This window comes from Astyanax mexicanus, chromosome 3 (genome assembly GCF_023375975.1).
Source record: "Astyanax mexicanus isolate ESR-SI-001 chromosome 3, AstMex3_surface, whole genome shotgun sequence".
NCBI classification, from domain to species: Eukaryota; Metazoa; Chordata; class Actinopteri; order Characiformes; family Acestrorhamphidae; genus Astyanax; species Astyanax mexicanus.
The window spans coordinates 61945001-61968120 of NC_064410.1; the positions used below are offsets into that span (position 1 = coordinate 61945001).

The 23120-nt window shown below is 37.6% G+C and overlaps 1 protein-coding gene across 2 annotated transcripts in view; it reads right to left on the reverse strand.

Annotated features, from left to right (window-relative positions):
• The window catches only part of igf2bp3 (insulin-like growth factor 2 mRNA binding protein 3), a 58623-nt gene that overhangs the window by 22327 nt on the left and 13176 nt on the right, over window positions 1-23120 (reverse strand). For both annotated transcript variants that reach the window (XM_022665334.2, XM_022665335.2), the window contains exons 3-5: window positions 16533-16581; window positions 8011-8062; window positions 4024-4087 (exon numbers count right to left, since the gene is read on the reverse strand). In XM_022665334.2, coding sequence (XP_022521055.2) covers window positions 4024-4087; window positions 8011-8062; window positions 16533-16581 — 165 coding nt within the window. The remainder of the gene's footprint in view (window positions 1-4023; window positions 4088-8010; window positions 8063-16532; window positions 16582-23120) is intronic.

Here is a 23120-nt window from a genome sequence, read left to right on the forward strand (position 1 = left end):
GAAAGAGAGAGAATTACAGAGAGAGAGAGAGAGAGAGAGAGAGAGAGAGAATATTACAGAGAGAGAGAGAGAATTACAGAGAGAGAGAGAGAGAGAGTTCTGCATCACCACAGAAATCAGCTTAATCAACAGTCTAATCACAACTCATTATAAATAATTACAACATAGAACACTGTTATTAATATCTTTTTCATTTTTATTAATTATTAATTTAAATTAACTTTTATATGCAAAATATGTTAATATATATTTGTATATGTATTATGTATTTATTTTTTATTTTTTTAACCTTTTGTATATTAACTTCTTGTTTCATTGCTTTGGCAAAAGTTGTAAATTGCAATTCATGCCAATAAAGTTGAATTGAAATTGAATTGAGAGAAAGAGATAAAGAGAGAGATAAAGAGAGAGAGATAGAGAGAGATACATAGAGTGAGAGAGATAGAGATAGATAGAGATAGATAGAGATAGATAGAGAGAGAGCGAGCGCAAGAGAGAGAGATAGAGAGAGATGGAGAGAGACAGAGAGCAAGAGAGAGAGAGAGAGAGAGAGCGATAGAGGGAGAGAGAGAGATAGAGATAGAGGGAGAGAGAAAGAGAGAGAGAGAAAGAGAGAGAGAGAAAGAGAGATAGAGAGAGAGATAGAGATAAAGAGAGAGAGATAGAGAGATAAAGAGAGAGAGAGAGATAAAGAGAGAGAGAGAGAGATATAGAGGGAGAGATATAGAGGGAGAGAGAGAGAGAGAGAGAGAGATATAGAGGGAGAGATATAGAGGGAGAGAGAGAGAGAGAGAGATCGATAGAGATCGATAGAGATCGATAGAGAGAGATCGATAGAGAGAGAGAGTGAGATAAAGAGAGAGATTGCACGCTTTCATGTGCTTACATAAAAGTATACTGTAAGTAACAATATACTTTTGGTCACTTTTATAACCTAACAGCTACACAATCTCCAGATTTTACACAGCCAGCTGATCTTTCTCAATATTTTGAAGACAGATATCAGCGTAAGCCACAAAAAATAAATGAAATATATATATTAAATGTGATAAAAGTACTTTTTAATTCTGAATAAGAACCACAAAAAAAGCACACCACTCAAATAAGCAGTGCAAGAATAATCCCAACAGCAACAGTTTAATCCCATATATATATATATATATATATATACAGTGAGTCCAAGAAGTATTTGATCCCTTGTTGATTTTCTATACTTTTAATGGTAGATGTATTCTTACATGGAGAGACAGAATACTAAAAAGAAAATCCAGAAAATAAATCTAAGGAATATATATTAATTGATTTGTATTTCATGGAGTGAAATAAGTATTTGATCCCTTAGTATTCATTAGCAGTTCTGGCTTTTACAGACCAGTTAGACACTCCCAATCAACTTGTTACCTGACCTGAAGCCACCTGTTCTCACTAATCACTTGTGTGAAAAACACCTGTCCACAGAATCAGACAGATCACACAGATTTCAAGTCTCCAACATGGGTAAAACCAAAGAGCTGTCACAGGACCTCAGAGTCAGAATTGTTGACCTTCACAAAGCTGTAATGGGCTACAAAAAGATTAGTAAGGTGTTGGATGTGAAAGTAAACTATTGGTGCAATTATCAGAAAGTTTAAAGAGTATAACATGACAATCAACAGACCTCTGCCCGGTGCTCCAAAGAAGATTTCGCCTCGTGGGGTGGCAATGATGCTGAGAACGGTCAGAAATCGTCCTGCAACCACTCGGCAGGAGTTAGCAAATGACCTGAAGGCAGCTGGGACCACAGTTTGCAAGGAAACAATTGGCAACACTTTGCGCAACAATGGATTCACATCCTGCAGTGCCCGAAAGGTACCCCTGCTGAAGAGAGCACATGTGGAGGCGCGCCTCAAGTATGCCAATGATCATTTGAAAGATGAACCAAGTTATTGGGAGAAGGTTTTGTGGTCAGACGAGACCAAAATTGAACTTTTTGGCCTCAACTCCACCCGCCATGTGTGGAGGAAGAAAAATGCTGCCTATGACCCCAAGAACACTGTGCCCACCGTCAAGCATGGAGGTGGAAGCATAATGTTTTGGGGGTGTTTCTCTGCCAAGGGTACAGGGCTACTTCACCGCATCACTGGGAAGATGGATGGAGCCATGTACCGCACAATCCTGAGGGACAACCTCCTCCCCTCTGCCAGGGATCTGAAAATGGGCCGTGGTTGGGTCTTCCAACATGATAACGACCCTAAACATACAGCAAAGGCAACAAAGGATTGGCTCAAGAAAAATCACATTAAGGTCATGGAGTGGCCCAGCCAGTCGCCAGACCTCAATCCGATCGAAAATCTATGGAGGGAGCTGAAGGTCAGAGTTGCCAAGCGACAGCCCACCAACCTTCATGATTTAGAGAGGATCTGCAAAGAAGAGTGGGCCAAAATTCCCCCTGGTGTGTGTGCTAAACTTGTGGTTAACTACAACAAACGTCTCACCGCTGTGCTTGCAAACAAAGGCTTTGCCACTAAGTATTGAGTGTGTTTGGCAAGAGGGATCAAATACTTATTTTCCTCATTGAAATACAAATTAATTAAAATATATTCTTTAAAATTATATTCTGGATTTTTGTCTTGATATTCTGTCTCTCCATGTTAGAATATATCTACCATTAAAAGTGCAGAAGGATAGTGTCTTTATTAGTGGGCAAACAAAGAAAATCAGCAAGGGATCAAATACTTCTTGGACTCACTGTATATATATATATATATATATATATATATATATATATACATATACATATATATATATATATATATACACATATATATACACATATATATATACATATACATATATACATATATACATATATATATATACATATATATATACATATATATATATATATATATATATATATATATATATATACACATACATATATATATATATACATACATATATATATATATACATACATACATACATATATACATATATATGTGTTTATTTAAAATACACTATACTGTACTTTATATATATATATATATATATATATATATATATATATATATATATATATATATATATATATATATATAAAGTACAGTATAGTGTATTTTAAATAAACACATGAAGTGCTATGAAGTACTAAACTTTTAGTTTAATGTAATTCACTATACTTCTAAAATACTTATTTCCAAATATACTGTTGTACATTTTTTAAGCAACAGTAGTTCACTTTAAGTGCAATGTTTTATGACTTTTTAGAAAGTAAATTTAATTACTACTACTAATAAAAACGTAAAGTAAATTTGTAACACAAAAAATTGTAGTACAGTATATTAAAATATATTTATACCTTAGAAGTATACTAGAAGTGTGCTACTTACAAAAGACAGGAAGGAAAAAAGCATATTTGTACTCTAATGTAAATAAATCACATATATTTAACATCAATTCTTAGTACATTTATATTCTAATACACCTGGTGTATAATAAATAGTGATACAGTTGTAATACTCATTAAATGTATTATATAAATGTATTTTACGGTAAGGCTATTTATATAAATTAAATATGGGTTTAAATACATGAAGTAGTTTAAATGTTTAAATGTTACTTAAGTATATTTAAAATAGTTCAATTTTAGTACAGTTAAGAACACTTAGCACAATTTAAGTAAGACTTTTGCACTAATTTAATTCAATTAAAGTATAAAAAGTAAAAAAAAAAAAAAGTTGTTCTATTTTATCACTCTTTAAATATACTGATTAATAATAATGTGGCCACAAGAAAAAACTTAAGTGCACTATAGTATAATAATGCTTATTTTACTTTAATCTACTTTTTTCACTAGGGCAGGACTGAATAGAACAGTGAACTCAGGAGAATCCTGTAGAGACTCTGAAATGCCAACAGAGGGCAGCATTAGGATTAAGAAGCAGGATTAAAATCTCACGCTGAGCTGACCGAGTTTCACACTTCAGCTGAATGGACAGGGCACACTGTCAGAAACCCAACCTCCAGAGGGGCGGTACTCACTGTCGGGCCTGATCTTTGGCACCGTATCGCACGTTCACTACTGCCGTCTCTGTGTCAGTGTTCACTGTGGACAGAGAAGAAAAGAAAACCAGACTTTAAACAGAGATTTAGACATACAGGTGCTGGTCAACGAATTCAAATAATTTGAATAATTTGCAATCATGAAATTCTTTGAATGCATTTTTTGTGCAGAAAGCAAATCAGGTGTTCACCGCACCTGTCCTACTCGTTAGACTAATCACAGAACTCGTTACCTGGAAAAAAATTTGCTCAGCTGAGCTTTCCAAAAGGCCCATTTAGGCCATTTAACTGTGACACTGTTGTTTTATTGAATTAGAATAATGGAGAAACCGTTTCATTGAATTAGAATAAATGCTCGAATTTTTGTTTTCTGTGAAGAGTGTTCACTGTGCAGTATAAAGTCAGGGTTGAGTAGAATTTCTAAGTTGTAAAATCAATCATGGGTAAGCAGCGCGACCTCTCAACCGGAATAGTGGCTCAAATTCAAGCCCTTCGCCAACAAGGCTTGACCCAAACTAAAATTGCTGAGCAGCTCGGCATCAGCCAGTCTTCCGTCTGCAAAGCTCTCAAGAAAAACTGCAGCAAGCGCACCAACTGTTCCGGCGTCCGAAAAACTTCTGCTCGCGACAACAAGCAGCTGAGAAAGATCGCAGTCAGCAACCGGTTCAAGTCCACTTCCGAGCTCACCGACTTGTGGAACAAGCAGACCGGCGCTGACGTCTCCAGATCAACCACTTACCGTCGTCTGCGCGAACTCGGCTTCAAATCTCGCGTTCCAGCAGTAAAACCGATGCTGAACAAGAAACAAATGGAGAAACGGCTGAAGTGGGCCAAAAAACACGGCGAGTGGACTGCTGAAGACTGGCAGAAAGTGGTCTTCAGTGACGAATCACGCTTCTGCATCTCCTTCGGTGACCAAGGTCCTCGTGTCTGGCGTCGTGGTGGCGAAACCTACAACCACGAGTGCGTGAAAAGATCCGTCAAGTTTCCCCAGAGCGTTATGGTCTGGGGATGCATGTCCGCTCGAGGTGTAGGGAAACTCTGCTTCCTCAAGAAGACTGTCAATGCTGCCGTATATCAAGATGTTCTGGAAACGTTCCTGATTCCGACTGTTGAGGAACAGTTCGGCGAAGAAGACTTCATATTTCAACAGGATCTTGCACTGGCTCATGCGGCAAAGTCGACCAAAGATTGGTTCACTAAAAAACAGCTTGAAGTTTTGGCATGGCCGGCCAACTCGCCTGACCTCAATGTCATTGAAAACCTTTGGGCCGTCGTCAAGCGGAAAATTCGCGACAGAAAGCCTACTACGCTGGACCAACTGAAGCAGAACATCGCCACTGCCTGGGAAGCTGTGAGTGCGGAAACTTGCGACAAGCTGGTCAAATCGATGCCGCGGAGACTTCAGGCAGTCATACAAGCCAAGGGGGCAGCCACAAAATACTGAGAAAGTGATGATTGTAATTATAATAAAAATTATTCTAATTCAATGAAACGGTTTCTCCATTATTCTAATTCAATAAAACAACAGTGTCACAGTTAAATGGCCTAAATGGGCCTTTTGGAAAGCTCAGCTGAGCAAATTTTTTTCCAGGTAACGAGTTCTGTGATTAGTCTAACGAGTAGGACAGGTGCGGTGAACACCTGATTTGCTTTCTGCACAAAAAATGCATTCAAAGAATTTCATGATTGCACTATTTCAAATTATTCTAATTCGTTGACCAGCACCTACACTACTGCCATATACCAAAAAAATAAATACAGCTCTGTAAAAAAAACTAAGAGAGCACTTAATACTTATTATGAGTTTCTTTACTTTTACTAAATAGAAAACCTCTGGAATATAATCAAGAGGAAGATGGATGATCACAAACCATCAAACCACCAAACTGAACTGCTTGAATTTTTGCACCAGGAGTAAAGCAGCATAAAGTTATCCAAAAGCAGTGTGTAAGACTGGTGGAGGAGAACATGATGCCAAGATGCACAAAAACTGATTTTATTATAAAAAACAGGGTTATTCCACCAAAACTTCATGAATTTTTCTTTGCATTTTTTGAGGTCTGAAAGCTCTGCATCTTTTTTGTTATTTCAGTCATTTCTCATTTTCTGCAAATAAATGCTCTAAATGACTTTGAATTTGGGAGAAATGTTGTTTGTAGTTTATAGAATAAAACAACAATGTTTATTTGACTCCAACATATATCTATAAATAAAAACAAAGAAATCAGAGAAACTGATTCAGAAACTGAAGAGATCTCTTAATTTTTTCCGGAGCTGTATAATAATACAATCTTATTATTCTTTAATTATACAGTCCCTTCAAAAAGCATTGGAACAGTGAGGCCAATCAATTTATTTTTATTTATTTTGACTAAAAACATTTGTTATTGGTAATAAAAGGTGAATGAGACAACACCTTTTATCTGAACCCATCCATTTGTCTGGTGAGCAAAATCACTGAAACATATAAACTTAAAATACATTAAAGTAAATGACTTTTAATATTTAGTTGCCAATCCTTTGCTGGCACTAATTGCATCAAACCTGTGACTTATTAAGGTCACTATACTTTTGTATTCTTCTTTTGTGATGCTTTTCCAGACTTTCACTGCAGCCTCTTTCAGGTGGTAGGTTTTTTTTTTTGGGGGGGGGGGGGGGGGGGGTTACTCCCTGCAGTCTCCTCTTTAGCCAGTAAACAGAATGCTCTATAAAAGGTTTAAGTCTAAAAATCAACTAGACCAGTATAAAACCTTCCACTTCTTGCACCTGATGAACTGATCGTTATCTTGTTGCATGATGAAGGATCTCCCAATCAGTTTGGTTGCATCTTTCTTTAAATTCACAGACACAATCTGTCTGTAGACTTCAGAGTTCATGACACTACCTCCACTGTGTTTCACAGGTGAGCTGGTAGGTCTGGAATTATGAGCAGATCCTTTTTTCTTTCTCCAAACTTCAGACTTTCCACCACATTGGTAAATGTTAATCTTTGTCTCATTAGTACATAATTCAGTCCACAGGCTTGTCCCTGTACTTAATAGTAAATTCTAGCTGATTAGAGGTTTTTGTGTTCTGGAGAAGGGTTGTACCCATGTTCATGAAGTCTTCCTTCTGTGAAAAGTAGATTGTGATAACTTTACTCCTGCTCTCTGGAGGTAGTTTTATTTTTATTTTTTTTTAATTTGCAGAAGTTTATAAAACAATGTTAGTCCTGTGTTTTTTCTTTGTCAACCGGTTTATCACCTGTTATTTAGTACACCAGTGACGACTTTCTTCTTCAGGTCATTCCAAACAGTTGTTCTTGCTTTGGCCAATATTTGTGTTCTAATGGTTCTGAGTGATTTTATAACTTCCCTCAGCTTCACAATTGTGTGTTTTTCACCCATAGACTCTCATAGTTCTGTGGTTTTCACGTTTGTTCCTCCTCTAACTATAAATGCTCAGTCTACACAGATAAAACCCAAATCTGAAACTGACCTTTTCAGACAAAGTGCTGTTTATTTGTTTGAATAATTAATGCATCACCTGACAAAAACATGTTCTAATACTTTTAATCATAAGAAAAATTTAAAGGTAAATCTTCTAAATTTTGAATCAGACCCAGATGCAAATATCTGGGTTCATTTTTTAAGGCACCACAATAAAACCTGTATTTAACTAATAAAGCAAGTCTAATTTTAGATATATTTACACCAGGGCATATTTTTTAAAAAGTGCAAATATAACCTTCTTATATTTTATTTAAGGAAAGGTGTAAAATATGAAAATCACTTCCACATAAGAGTGTTTACCACACACTTTACATGTTTCTGCTAGAAGCACAAGCTAATGAGATAAAGATTTACTCTGACAGCTTCTATAGGTAAAGACGTATAATAACAACCATTACCTCAATTTAAAAACTGCATAAAAAAAAAAAAAACAATGTCAGACCATCATGATTATCATGTTGTGGCTACTCACCTTGTTCACAGCTCTCCACTGTCCCATACTGAGCCAATATCCCATCCAGCACCTGCACACAAACAACCAACCAGCAAACCAGCAGGTTACCTTCTATACACAGAGCAATTACACCCCATTTACACCTGGTCACTTCATTTATTTAAGTATCAGAATTAAATCTGGATAAGACCAAAATCACACATAAAACAGAGTATACGCGTCCAAGACTCATTTAAAACTAATACAAATCAAAAAATCACTCAAACCACTTCAGGAGATTTTATCAGGATCATTGGGATGGGTCTCCATAGCTGGAGCTACTCTAGGGGTTTTTAACACCAATGACGAAAATTCACCTCAAAAGGGGAAATGTTTTAGACTGCAGGTTCCACGACTTTTAGCCTGATTTTAATCCTGATTCAGTTGTGCTGAGATGCTTCTAGTCTCCAGACTCTGGTGCAGATTTCAGACACAGAAAAAGCAAGTAAATTTTCAACGTAATTTTGGGAGGAATCTGGGATTGTATCTCACCAACTCCAGTCTGAACAGAATCCATCAGCAGCCAATCAAACCAGACCTTTACTGAAGTAATAGTTTACCAATGAGAAAGAAAAAAAAATACAGTGAGTCATATAAAAAAAAAAATAGTTCTAGCCTTTTATTCTTATTTTGTTGCAACTGCTGTTTTACTCCTCCAACCCAGTCAAACACACTACCCAATCCAGCACTTTACCCAATCCAGCCCAGCACTTTACCCAATCCAGCCCAGCACTTTACCCAATCCAGCCCAGCCCTTTACCCAATCCAGCTCTTTACCCAGCCCAGCCCTTTACCCAATCCAGCCCAGCCCTTTACCCAATCCAGCCCAGCCCTTTACCCAATCCAGCCCAGCCCTTTACCCAATCCAGCCCAGCCCTTTACCCAATCCAGCCCAGCCCTTTACCCAATCCAGCCCAGCCCTTTACCCAATCCAGCCCAGCCCTTTACCCAATCCAGCCCAGCCCTTTACCCAAACCAGCCCAGCCCTTTACCCAAACCAGCCCAGCCCTTTACCCAATCCAGCCCAGCCCTTTACCCAATCCAGCCCAGCCCTTTACCCAATCCAGCCCAGCCCTTTACCCAATCCAGCCCAGCCCTTTACCCAATCCAGCCCAGCCCTTTACCCAATCCAGCCCAGCCCTTTACCCAATCCAGCCCAGCCCTTTACCCAATCCAGCCCAGCCCTTTACCCAATCCAGCCCAGCACTTTACCCAATCCAGCCCAGCACTTTACCCAATCCAGCCCAGCACTTTACCCAATCCAGCTCTTTACCCAATCCAGCCCTTTACCCAATCCAGCCCTTTACCCAATCCAGCCCTTTACCCAATCCAGCCCTTTACCCAATCCAGCCCTTTACCCAATCCAGCCCAGCTCTTTACCCAATCCAGCCCAGCTCTTTACCCAATCCAGTCCAACACTCTACCCAATCCAGCTCTTTACCCAATCCAGTGCAACACTCTACCCAACCCAGCCCTTTATCCAGAGCCACATTTAATTACAGTGTCAAATTAGAGCTGCTTGATTGGATGACATGCAGCAAATAAAAAAAATTAAAAAAAACGAAAGCCAATAAAAATCTTGAAAAATACTGTAAAAGTTGCTGTTTTGGAGATACCATAAATACAGAAGACCGGGACATCATGTGTTTTAAAGAATTAGCTGCTAGTAATACTAATTTTATCTATATTCATATGCATGTGTACTTTAAATATCAATATTCTCTAAAGATGTAGTTTTCAACACAAGCCAATGACTAATGACTTCCATTAAAAGTTGCCTTTTCCTGTAAAAGTTGCAGTTTTAAAGATACCATAATTACAGAAGACCTGGACACTGTGTGTTTTAAAGAATCTACTGCTGCTAATGCATTTTATGTGTGTTCGTATGTATGTGCACTTTAAATATCAACATACAATATTCGCAAACTGTTTTTTTTTTTTTTTTTTACATTTTCCTGTTGCTGTTTTTCTAAATGTGTAATTTAATTTTTAATGGAAGTCAGCATAATTTTTGGGGCGTTTTTCCCCTTTTTCAGTAAAAGTTGCTGTTTCGAAGATACCATAACTAGAGAACACATGGACATCGTGTGTTTTAAAGAATCTTCTGTTGCATTTTAGTGTGCTTGTATGTATGTGTACTTTAATAAATACTGTATGATAAAATCTAAAAGTGTAATTTTCAATGGAAGCCAATGTATTTTTTATTTTTTTTTACATTGACTTCTATTGAAAGTTCCCTTTTCCAGTAAAAGTTGCTGTTTTGAAGAAACCATAATTACAGTAGACTTGAACATTGAGTATTTTAAAGAATCTGCTGCTACTAATGCATTTTGTCTGTATTTCTTTACGTGTGTACATTTTGTCATGCAGTATTCTCTAAAAAGATGTAATTAAATTTTAAATGGACGCTAGCTTAAAACAAATTTTATGCCTTTTTTCCCTACTTTTCCTGTAAAAACTGCAGTTTTGGAGATACTAAAATTACAGAAATCTTAAACATTGTACTATTTAATCTACACAATCATTCTGAAACCAGACTTCGTCCAACTTTCCGACAAAACACCGGGCTTCTTCTTTTTCGCTCTCATGGCGAACGCTTTCCGCCCCGTTCGCAAACCTCCCCATCCCCCCCCCCCCAAACCCCAGGCTATGGAACAGCGATCACCAGCAGGAAAAGGAAGGAAGCCTACAGGCCTCCAGCCACACCCCCCAACCTACCACCCCCTTCTTCTATACATCCACCATACAACCCCCACCTAAACCCCACACACACACACACACACACACACACCATCCATCCACACCCAGCTCCCGCCTCCTGCCCTCCTATTGGCTGGGCTCTGGAAATCCGGCCTGCTGCAGTGGAGCCGGCGCCATTGGACACGTGAGCGGCTAGTCTCCGGCTGCTCGTCCAATCAGATTCAGGTATTCTCTGGAGAGGGAAGTGAGGGAAATGGTGGAGGTGGTTAGAGAGGGGGTGGGGGAGTGGCCAGCTCTGGAAAACCAGTTCATGTGCAGGAAGAGGGGCCTGCAGGCACTGGGTTAACATCCGAGCCCAGCTGAGCTTGGCCGAGTCCGGCCACGCCATGCCTGTGAGCCCCGCCATCATGCTGAACACACAGATACACACAGCACACACACCCCCCCACCCCCCCTTCACACACACACACACACACACACACACACACACTAAGCCTCACTAAGCACCACGTGGTTCACTCTGAATGGCGTTAAGACAAAAGGCCTACTGAGAGACATCCCTGCCCAAGAAACGCCATTCTACCCCCACACAGCCCACCACGCTTACCACTAAATAATCTATAATAACTCAATAAAAGTAATAATAAAGGGAACTAAATAAAATCAGATGATTTAAAGTGAAGATTTTTGTGTGTGTGGTTTTAAAATGATGAACTATTAACTTAATACAGGCCTAATTACAATGTTTGCCTTTTCGTTATCAATTAGCAAAAGCTCATTGATCTTTAAAGGAGGTGTAATTGCATCTTTTTGCTACTGTATTTTTATTATATTTTATAATTATTATATTAAATGTCATATGATGATTATTGCACCTTGCATGCTTTTGTGACCGTACTTTTATTATATGTTAAATTATTATATTAAATGAAATAAAATGATTTTTAAATGGAAAGTTATTTTAGCACGTCATCCATTAAATAACAGTTAGCAAGAAAGACATTACACTTCAAAATGTGCACATATGCAATAGACACACCACGAGAGGATACTGACATACAACATATTGTGCAGCCTAACTGTTTATGTAACAATTCATTACAACAGAGTTCAGTTATTAAAGGAGAACTCTGGTGTAAAATGGACTTTTGTTGTAGTAAAACATGATAAAAAAGTTCTTACATTTGATGAATAGCTCACCTCCGTTCTCCCACAGCGTTCAGAGATCCAGAAATTTTGTGCTTTTTGCCCACCACTCTGTACAACGGCCGCTTCGGAGTATATGTCTATGTCTATGTCTATGTGTATATATATATATATATATATATTTATATATATATATATATATATATATATATATATATATATATATATATATATATATATATATATATATACATATATGTTATTATCAGTACAGTGATGGCGGCGCTTGGAGCTGAAGCTAGTAGCGTTATAGGATGTAAACAGTGGTTTTTAATAAGCTTCTTGAGCACTTTTTAAGTTATTAATGCCTCGTTTTAAATGTCAGGGCTCTCCGGATTCTAGTAAGAAGATGTGGAGCGACTTTGAGCTGGATAACGGTGGAAAAAGTGATTTATCGGGGGAAAATATGCCCCGATACAGCAGTTGAACAGAGTGCTGGGCAAAAAGCACAAAATTACTGTATTTCAGAAAGCTGTAGGAGAGTGGAGGTGTGCTATTCAACAAACGTAAGTACTTTATATCATCAAAAGTCCATTTTACACCAGAGTTCTCCTTTAAGAAATATTCAGACACTGGAATTTGAATATTACAGAATATTCCAGAGTCCTATAGAGCACTATAGGACTCTGTGGGCGTGGCCTAAGCTTTTGTTCTTAATGGCTTTGTTGGTTTCCCCTTACATTACTTTTACTTTTATACTTTAAGTAGTTTTAAAACCAGTACTTTTACACTTAAGTTTCAGTAAAAAGCTTGAGTTGACACTTCAACTTCTACAGAAGTATTTTAAACCCAAGTATCTATACTTCTACCTGACCTCAGACTGTGGGTGGGGTTGGGAGGGTAAAGGAGGGGCAGCACACAGTCTGAGATCTGGAGCAGGGGGTTATCAGAGGGGCTTTATTATCTCAGCGTTGTGAAACAACAGCTCTACACCTCCAACAAGACGAGAGCTGCAGGCCAAAGAGCGCTTTAAACTGGTTTATTATTTACTGTTCACACTACAATAAACCAATTTACACCTCGTGCAGCCTGACTGAACAGACACCCGCATGCAACTACACCCTTATTAAAGAGCAATGAAGAGCAATAATTACCATACATTGGAAAAAGAACATTAAGAAAAATAAATAAAATTGTCTTTGGTTCTAAATTTGATTAAGGATATTTAAAACAATGAAATACTTTATTTTAGTTTTTAAAAAGAAAATTTCATACCTGATTTTACAGATGTTAGAACATGTCTATGGGCTATACAAAACATTTTCATTAAGTTATTTGCACCAAAATCACTCAAGCTCTATTCTTTAGCAGTTTCAGTCCCATTTAAGGTCCCTTTCATGCAAATAAGCCATGCTTCACATTTTCCATGATAGTGTTTGCTTGTGCTAAATTGAAAAATACAAACAAGATAGCTCATGCTTAACTGTGATAGAACCACACAACTCATTATGTGAAAGTTCTTACATCTCAGTAGATACAGATCCCTCCCTCAGACGGAGTCTGCTGGCTAATTCTGCTATGTACTGTCTGAGGTTCTCAACCAGCAGATTGAAATGGCAACGTTTCTTCAAATGATCTAGTGGGCGGGGCTCTGGTGGGGGTTGGCGGGTGAGGGGTGAAGCCAGGGTGGTTCTATGAAAGTTCTTACTGTGATGTCACAATAAGGGAGGAGCCAGCGGCTCATAGACGCAAATAATTCACAGAAAATGTATGGATGGATTTTTTGGTGTTTGAAGGGTTTATAGGGGCACTCAAAACCCAAGTGGAAAATTGATACTGGCATAATACCCTCATTATAATAGACATAATTAAAAAAATAAATAAAAATCATAAACTAGGTTTTTAAATCATTTACTTGCCCAGAGCTCTTCTAGCTCAGAAGCTAAGATAGCAATACACCTCTAAAACAACCACCTGACATTAACTACAGCAGAACTCTCACACACACACACACACACAGACACACACACACACAGACACACACAGACACACACAGACACACACAGACACACACACAGACACACACACAGACACACACACAGACACACACACAGACACACACACAGACACACACACAGACACACACACAGACACACACACACAGACACACACACACAGACACACACACACAGACACACACACACAGACACACACACACAGACACACAGACACAGACACACAGACACACACACACACACACACACAGACACACACACACACACACACTTTCATTTCCTCCAATCACATGACCGGATTCTGATCATATATTCACACACTCAGCACTTTCCTAAAATGCATACTAATACACTGACACGCAACGTGTTATTCCTATCCCATGACTTTTGCCATTTCTCACAGAAGCTAAAGAACGCTGCACTGATTGTGCAATTTGATCATGAAGTGTAACCTTAGGGTACAGCTTGGGAAGGCCCACAGCTGTATAAGTTGTGAGGTGTTACCTTGTAAGTGAGGATAGTTGAACACTGGTCAGCATGCTCAGGTTAATACATGGTGAATTATGGGAGTTGTAGTGAGGGTCTGATAATAGTGGGTGCAGGTGAATTATGGGAGTTGTAGTGAGGGCTGATGATAGTGGGTGTAGGTGAATTATGGGAGTTGGAGTAAGGGCTGATAGTGGGTGCAGGTGAATTATGGGAGTTGTAGTTAGGGTCTGATAATAGTGGGTGCAGGTGAATTATGGGAGTTGGAGTTAGGGTCTGATAATAGTGGGTGCAGGTGAATTATGGGAGTTGTAGTTAGGGTCTGATAATAGTGGGTGCAGGTGAATTATGGGAGTTGGAGTTAGGGTCTGATAATAGTGGGTGCAGGTGAATTATGAGAGTTGGAGTGAGGGCTGATAATAGCAGGTGCAGGTAAATTATGAGAGTTGTAGTGAGGGCTGATAGTGGGTGCAGGTGAATTATGGGAGTTGTAGTGAGGGTCTGCTAGCAGCTGCAGGTAAATTATGAGAGTTGTAGTGAGGGCTGATGATAGTGGGTGCAGGCGAATTATGGGAGTTGGAGTGAGATCTGATAACAGTGGGTGCAGGTGAATTATGGGAGTTGTAGTAAGGGCTGATGGCGTCCATAAGACATGCCAAAAGTCATGGGACTCCATACTAGTTTTTTTTCCATGACCTTTAGCATAGAGTACTGTAAAAAGTGTTCGTTTATTTCACTTGTTTGATCAGATCTGTCCTTCTGAATATCTGACCGTGAGTTTTACACATCTCAGCTCAGTTATCAGTGGTCTGGTTTGCTTACAAAAGATTTCAGTTTCAGTTCTTGATTTCACCTCCTGCTGTAACCGTCAGCCACTGCTTCAATATACAGCTCTGGCCATGCAACACTAGCGCCTGCCTAGACCCACAAATATTCACTATACTACACCACACTGCTCCCAAGGTGAAGACCCAGTAACCACATCGACCAACGACATAAAGATACAGAACTCTCCTACCACGAATTTGTGCTTTAAGGTGGTGTAAAAGTTGTTTTAGATGGTATACAGATCCTAGAAATGTATCTTAATACTTAATCATTTAAAAACTGTACAAAACGACATGTGTTTAGTACCGGTACTTTAACCCAATCAGCACCAGGCACCATGTTACACATAAAAATTACACCTTATTAGCTTAATAACTTAACAATACCTCAACACATCTAAAACATGTGACATGTCTAAAAATATCTAGAAAGAAATGCTATCCTTTGTAAAAAACTACAGCATCAGAGTTTCTTTCACAGTAAGTTTCTGTGACTGCTTTTCTGCTTTATTTCTTAGTTTTCAGTTCTGAAGTACAATCCAGTGTCTGAGGAGAGCTCTGTGTCGTCTCCGAGTTTCCCCACGCATAAACAATGTTTTGGATCATTGATTCCAATTTGCACTCTATTTGTGATCTGATTCACTCAGTGAGTCGACTCTACACTCAACACATCGTACCCAAGTGTAAGTTCCTCAAAGTGTTCAAATAACACACAGATCACACAATAATCAGCAGATTTTAAAAGTTTAAATTTCTCCCAGATTTTAAATGCCATTTTTTATCTGACTTACTCTGCTTTTCTGTGATTGAGTGAATCAAAACACTGGAACTAGTGATTATTTTGTTAGTGACCAAATAATGTGTCAATTGTTTTTCTGATCAGTCAATTAAATAAACAATTATTTCTGCTATATCCTCTCTCTCTGCTTCCTGTGGGTACAGCTCCTGCTCCTAGCTTTCTCCACGACTTTAGAAACCACAGAAACAGCAAACCGTGGGATTTAAATGCGTTTAAATGTTTTTTTTTTTTAATATATTTAATTTAAAATTTCACAGCCTGAAGATTTAACATTAAAAATACATTACATTAAATACAATTATTCTGGCCTTAACCTGAGCACTAACCTTACCGCTGCCAATAAACAGTTCACGTAATAATGCACTAATATATATATATATATATATATATATATATATATATATATATATATATATATATATATATATATATATATATATATATATATTAGTGCATTATAAGCTGCTGATGCTACATTAAAACTGGTAATAAATGCTTGTTGCGTGGTGTAGTCAAGTGCTTACTCACCTCCCACTGCATGTGAGGGGGAATATTCCTGATCTGCAGTTTACAGCTCCTGAGAAACATAACAAAAAAAAAACGATTTAAAAACAGACACCATCAAATCACAGTAATCAATATACTATACAATTAGTAATATGTCACTAAACACCAGACAGTAGTTTGGAGCAACTTTTCTCTTGGCGATACGGAGGTAAATCAAGCAGTAGTATGGGTACAACAGATGACAGTGCTGGTGATTCTGTATCTACTGTAACTGTAGATTAATTACAGAGCAGTATGGGTACAACAGATTACGGCGCTGGTGATTCTGTATCTACTGTAACTGTAGATTAATTACAGAGCAGTACGGGTACAACAGATTACGGTGCTGGTGATTCTGTATCTACTGTAACTGTAGATTAATTACAGAGCAGTACGGGTACAACAGATGACAGTGCTGGTGATTCTGTATCTACTGTAACTGTAGATTAATTACAGAGCAGTACGGGTACAACATATTACGGTGCTGGTGATTCTGTATCTACTGTAACTGTAGATTAATTACAGAGCAGTACGGGTACAACAGATTACGGGGCTGGTGATTCTGTATCTACTGTAACTGTAGATTAATTACAGAGCAGTACGGGTACAACAGATTACGGCACTGGTGTTTCACCATTTCCACAAATCCTTTTTTGCCACAATTGGGTGATTTCTTGTACTCTTTAACAGCACCACCCCACATTTTGTGGGACAGAACCCAGTATGTTGTCTCATGATTTATGCTCTCTCTCACAGAAGCTAACGAACGCTGTACTGAGCTGTGGGTCTGAGTCAGTACAGAGTCTCCTGTCTGTTCACATAGACAGTTCTAGCCAGAAGCCACCAGCCATCATCATTAGCAACTGCACTGTCCACTGGAACAGTAATGCCCACTATAGCCCTATTTGGACAGTATAACATTTACCTGTAGACACAGAATTCTATAAACTAAGCTTAGTTGTGTTCTTAGATGTAAAGTAAATAAATAAAAATAAAATATACAAATCTGATCCATTCAAACCACTTCAGGAGGCAGTCTGAGACGCACTTACATTAGATACACATCTGATCCATTTAAACCACTTCAGGAAGTGGTCTGAGACGCATTTAATAAGAACACAAATCCGATTATACTAGCCACTTCAGGACATGGTCCAAGACCCATTTAAAACAGATACAAATCTGATCCATTCAAACCTCTTTAGGAGATGGTCTGAGACGCATTTAAACCAAATGCAAATCTAATCTATTCAAACTCATTTAGGAAGAGGTCTAAGAAACATTTAAACCAGATAGAAATCTGATCCATTCAAATCACTTAAGGAGATTGTCTGAGACGCATTTAAACCAAATATAAATCTGATGCGTTCAAACCACTTCAGGAAATGGTCTGAGACGCTATAAAATCAGATCAAATCCCATCATTCAAACCACTTCAAAAGATGATCTGAGACTCATTTAGAAAATCATACAAATCTGATCCATTCAAATCACTTCAAGAGATGGTCTGAGACGCACTTAAACCAAATACAAATCTGATGCATTTAAACCACTTCAGGAGGCGATCTAAAACACATTTAAACCAGATCAAATCTGATGCATTTAAACCACTTCAGGAGGTGGTCTGAGATGCATTAAATACGAATACAAATCTGATCATTCTAGACACTTCAGGAGATTGTCTGAGACGCATTTAAACCAGATACGACTCTGATCCATTCAAACCACTTCAGGAAGTAGTCTAAGGCATTTAAAACGGATACAAAACCTGATCCTGAACCCCTTTAGGAGGTGGTCTGAGACATTTAAACCAGATCAAATCTGATTCATTTAAAACAACTTCAGGAGATGGTCTGAGACGCATTAAAACCAGATACAAATCCCATCATTCAAACCACTTCAGAAGATGATCCGAGACTCATTTAGAAAATCATACAAATCTGATCCATTCAAATCAACTCAGGAGGCGATCTAAAACACATTTAAACCAGATCAAATCTGATGCATTCAAACCACTTCAGAAGGCTAAAAAGAGTTTATTAAAAAAAAAAAAAACAGTTCCCTGAAGTGATAGTTAGGGGTAGGAGATATGGCACCATATTTCAGGGTATAATATTGTTCACCATATTCAAAAAATGTTGGCGATACTATTGCATACGATACGACATGGCACACCTCTAATCAGATGTATGTTTTGGATATTTTTATTAATCAGTACAGTCAACACTCTTCAGATAACAGCTGATCATGTGTAGATCATCCATATTCCTAGAAAGCACACTGTTCTCGCACAATCACACACTCATCCTTCCAGCACACACTCCCTCCATTACCTTACAATATGGAAAACTGCCATTTTACCCATTATAACCATAAACTAACCCAAATAAACTAAGAACAAATATGATATGGTTCTCTCCTCCATCTTCACCTTCACTTCTATACCCACCACGACCCCACCGTCCGGGCCCCCACCGCACGCCCAGCCCAGGACTCACTATCGGTCAGCAGCGGTTGACGGACACGTCAGGTTACATCAATGTACAGAGGCCAGCCTAAGAGCTTAAAGAGGCGGAGCCAATCTATAACGCATAATCTAACTCCACACACACACAATGCTACAGCTATAGATTTATTTATACATATACACAAAATGCTACGTCCTTCACACAGGACTTCTGACGGACTTCAGGTTTCTCTGATTTTGCTATTTATAGGTTTATGTTTGAGTAAAATGAACATTGTTGTTTTATTCTATAAACTACAGACAACATTTCTCCCAAATTCCAAATACAAATATTCTCATTTAGAGCATTTATTTACAGAAAATGAGAAATGTATGAAATAACAAAAAAAAAAGATGCAGAGCTTTCAGACCTCAAATAATGCAAAGAAAACAAATTCATATTCATAAAGTTTTAGGAGTTCAGAAATAATCAATAATTGGTGGAATAACTCTGGTGGTTTTTAATCACAGTTTTAATTTCATGCATCTTGGCATCATGTTCTCCTCCACCAGTCTTACACACTGCTTTTGGATAACTTTACGCTGCTTTACTCCTGGTGCAAAAAAAAAAATCAAGCAGTTCAGTTTGGTGGTTTGATGGCTTGTGATCCTCCATCTTCCTCTTGATTGTATTCCAGAGGTTTTTAATGGGTAAAATGAAGGAAAAACAAGCATTAAATGGTCTCTTTTTCTTTTTTTTTGTCCAGAGCTGTATTTATACAAAAATCTCCTGAGTTATACATTAGTCTGTTAAAAATCAGTTGAGAGACAGAACTAACCACTACCTTCTCACAAAGCCTCTGTAAATAAGAACAAGACAAGCTGGATAAAGAGTGAGAATATCGTTGCTGTCCAATTTTTGTTGACTTTGATGTTACTACATGATTTGAAAATGAAAGCAAACTGTCCGTTACTGTGTCCCTTACAAATTTCTTGATAAAAGCTGCTGTTTGGAGATACGTTTTTAATTAGACAGCGATGATATACAAAATATGACGATATATAATATGAATATAAATAAAAATATATCTTTTATGATTTACCCAATTACCCAACTATTTTCCCCCCCCAAGTAAAATACACATTTAAGGTTTTCAAATAAACCCAGTTTTGAAAATTCTTTATACAGAATTCTCAATAAACCATGTTCATTTTTTTTAATATAATTTCTTAATAAATTTTGATCATTTCAAATAAATTATTTTCTTACATTTAATAAATCCAGTTTATTCCAAACTGTGAACACATTTTTTAAATACATAGTCCCGAATTACATGCCCACCAATTAATACATTTTTCCTACATTTAAATGATTTCAGCTCATCCCAATCAGAATTGATTAGTAAAGTTTATTCCAAATAAATGCATATTTTTTATTTGCACCTCACAGCTTTAGTTGATCTATTGTACAGTATATTTAAATGAAATTTTATTTATAAAAGGTCAGTAATCTGAAGAGATTGTGCTGGAAGTCTATAGTCTATAGCAGCTCCATAGATCTGAGTGCATCTCCACCACACTCACACACTCCAAAGTTCATCCAGCTCGTGTTTGTGAACGATACCACCTACATTTACTCAACGTACGTGAAAAACACACACACACACACACACACACACACACACACACACCTCTGATAAGCTATAGCATGGACGTGAAGGGGGGAGGGGTGAATAAGCGAGACGAGTGAGAGAGAGAGAGAGGACCCACAGTATAATCTGTTCACTCAGCAAAACTTAACCAAGCAGCCAAAACCCAGACTGACCAGCTATCGTCTAATAAACCACAGCAACCCTCCACCATCACTATCACCAGCTACCACCTACTAAACCACAGCAACCCTCCACCATCACGCAGCACCCCGCACAAACGCCTGTAATCCCTCCAGCCACGAGAACATGTGATTACTCACAATACTCACAGAGGACACTTAACAGGAATCTTCTTCATGTTGGTCAACATAACTTTTAAGCACACAAGGTACCAGTCAAAAGTTTGGACACACCTCTTCAGTCTCATTCGGTGTCTTTCTTTTTTGATTTTTTACATTGTAAATTTAATAATGAAGACTATATTAACCCTTTAACATGCATTGACCCTTTTTTTCTGCCGCAAAATAAGTTATTTACACTAGGGGTGGGCAATATTATATCGTATACAATATATTGTAACACAGAAATATCATGATATTAAAACTCCATATCGTGATAATAGGGCTGTTCTGTCTTAAAAGTAGTCTATTATTTACTGTGAAGCTTTAGGTGTATTTATTGTATAATTGTTTTAGTCTGCAGTTTATATGCATGCACTAAATATTCTGCAATATTTTTTGCTGCATTATATTATTTTATGCTGTATTATTTATTTTGCCACATTATGATTATGCTGTTATACTATTATACTATATTCCTGAAATTAATTAATTATTTTAGTTTTTCTATATCGCCAAGTATATCGTTATCACAAAAATACCCTGAAATATCGTGATTTTATTTTAGAGCCATATCACCCACCCCTAATTTACATCCTGAAATCTCCTACAGGACACTTGGTTGGAGAAGCTGCCCGTTTTCTCTCTGCTCCACGTAATAATTCCAGATCAGTAACAGAAATCAACCCAAAATTCTGCTGATTTGAAAGAAAAAAAATAAATAAATAAAAAATAATGAAACTATTTGATATGAATACAGAAAAATATTGATTTTAAGTTCAGGAAAGAGACAATTTTATGATTATATTCATTATATTTTGACCTTAACAGAATTACTTGAATATATTTGGAATATTATCAATTAAAATTACAATTATTCTTGTTAGTAAACGTCAAAGCTTTTTATATAATGCTTAAATAAATAGAGATCCTCAAGATTTAGTGTCATCATAAAATGTACAAAAATCCCGGCCTGTTAAGGAGTTAAAGCTCTACAGGAACACGTCGAATTATTTTTTTAAATAATAAAGCAGAATATGTTTAGATAGCTACATGTATCTTGGTGAGATTTTAATCTCAGTGTCTTCATGAGGGAGAGTCACCTGGAATAGTTTTCTCAGTGCCTTGAAGGAAGGAGTTCCTGGAGGTGCTGAATAACACTTTTTTACTCTTTACTACATAATTCTATATATATGTGTCCCTTAATTGTTTTTAAGGGGGAGAGGGGTTTCTCAGCACCGGGCCGTCAACGACAAGGTTGTGGGTTGAATATTAGAGTTTGATGGGCCACTGTTGGGCCCTTGAGCCAGGCCCTTACCCTCACTGCTCCCCAGGCACTGGAGTGTGTGAGTGTGTGTGTGTGTGTGTGTGTGTGTGTGTGTGTGTGTGTGTGTGTGTGTGTGTGTGTATATGTCTACAAACGAATGTGTTCAAGGCGGAGGCCAAATTCCATCTGTGCTCCCAGTTAGAGTATAGTTTATATGGTTGTCTTGTCTTGTCAGGTCTTGTCTTATCGTATGATACAATAGCAAAATAATCCAGTATTAGAGCACAATTAAAATTTATTTAAAAACAGAATTAACAGAATACACAGCTCTGAAAAAAATGAGAGCACTTAAAAATTATGAGTTTCTTTGATTTTAGCAAATTGAAAACCTCTGGAATATAATCAAGAGGAAGATGGATGATCACAAGCCATCAAACCACCAAACTGAACTGCTTGAATTTTTGCACCAGGAGTAAAGCAGCATAAAGTTATCCAAAAGCAGTGTGTAAGACTGGTGGAGGAGAACATGATGCCAAGATGCATGAAAACTGTGATTAATATTTGGTGGAATAACCCTGGTTTTTAATTTCTGAACTCTTAAAACTTTATGAATATGAACTTGTTTTCTTTGCATTATTTGAGGTCTGAAAGCTCTGCATCTTTTTTTGTTATTTCAGTCATTTCTCATTTTCTGCAAATAAATGCTCTAAATGACAATATTTCAATATTTTTATTTGGAATTTGGGAGAAATGTTGTCTGTAGTTTATAGAATAAAACAATGTTCATTTTACTCAAACATAAACCTATAAATAGCAAAATCAGAGAAACTGATTCAGAAACTGAAGCACTCTTCATTTTTTTCCAGA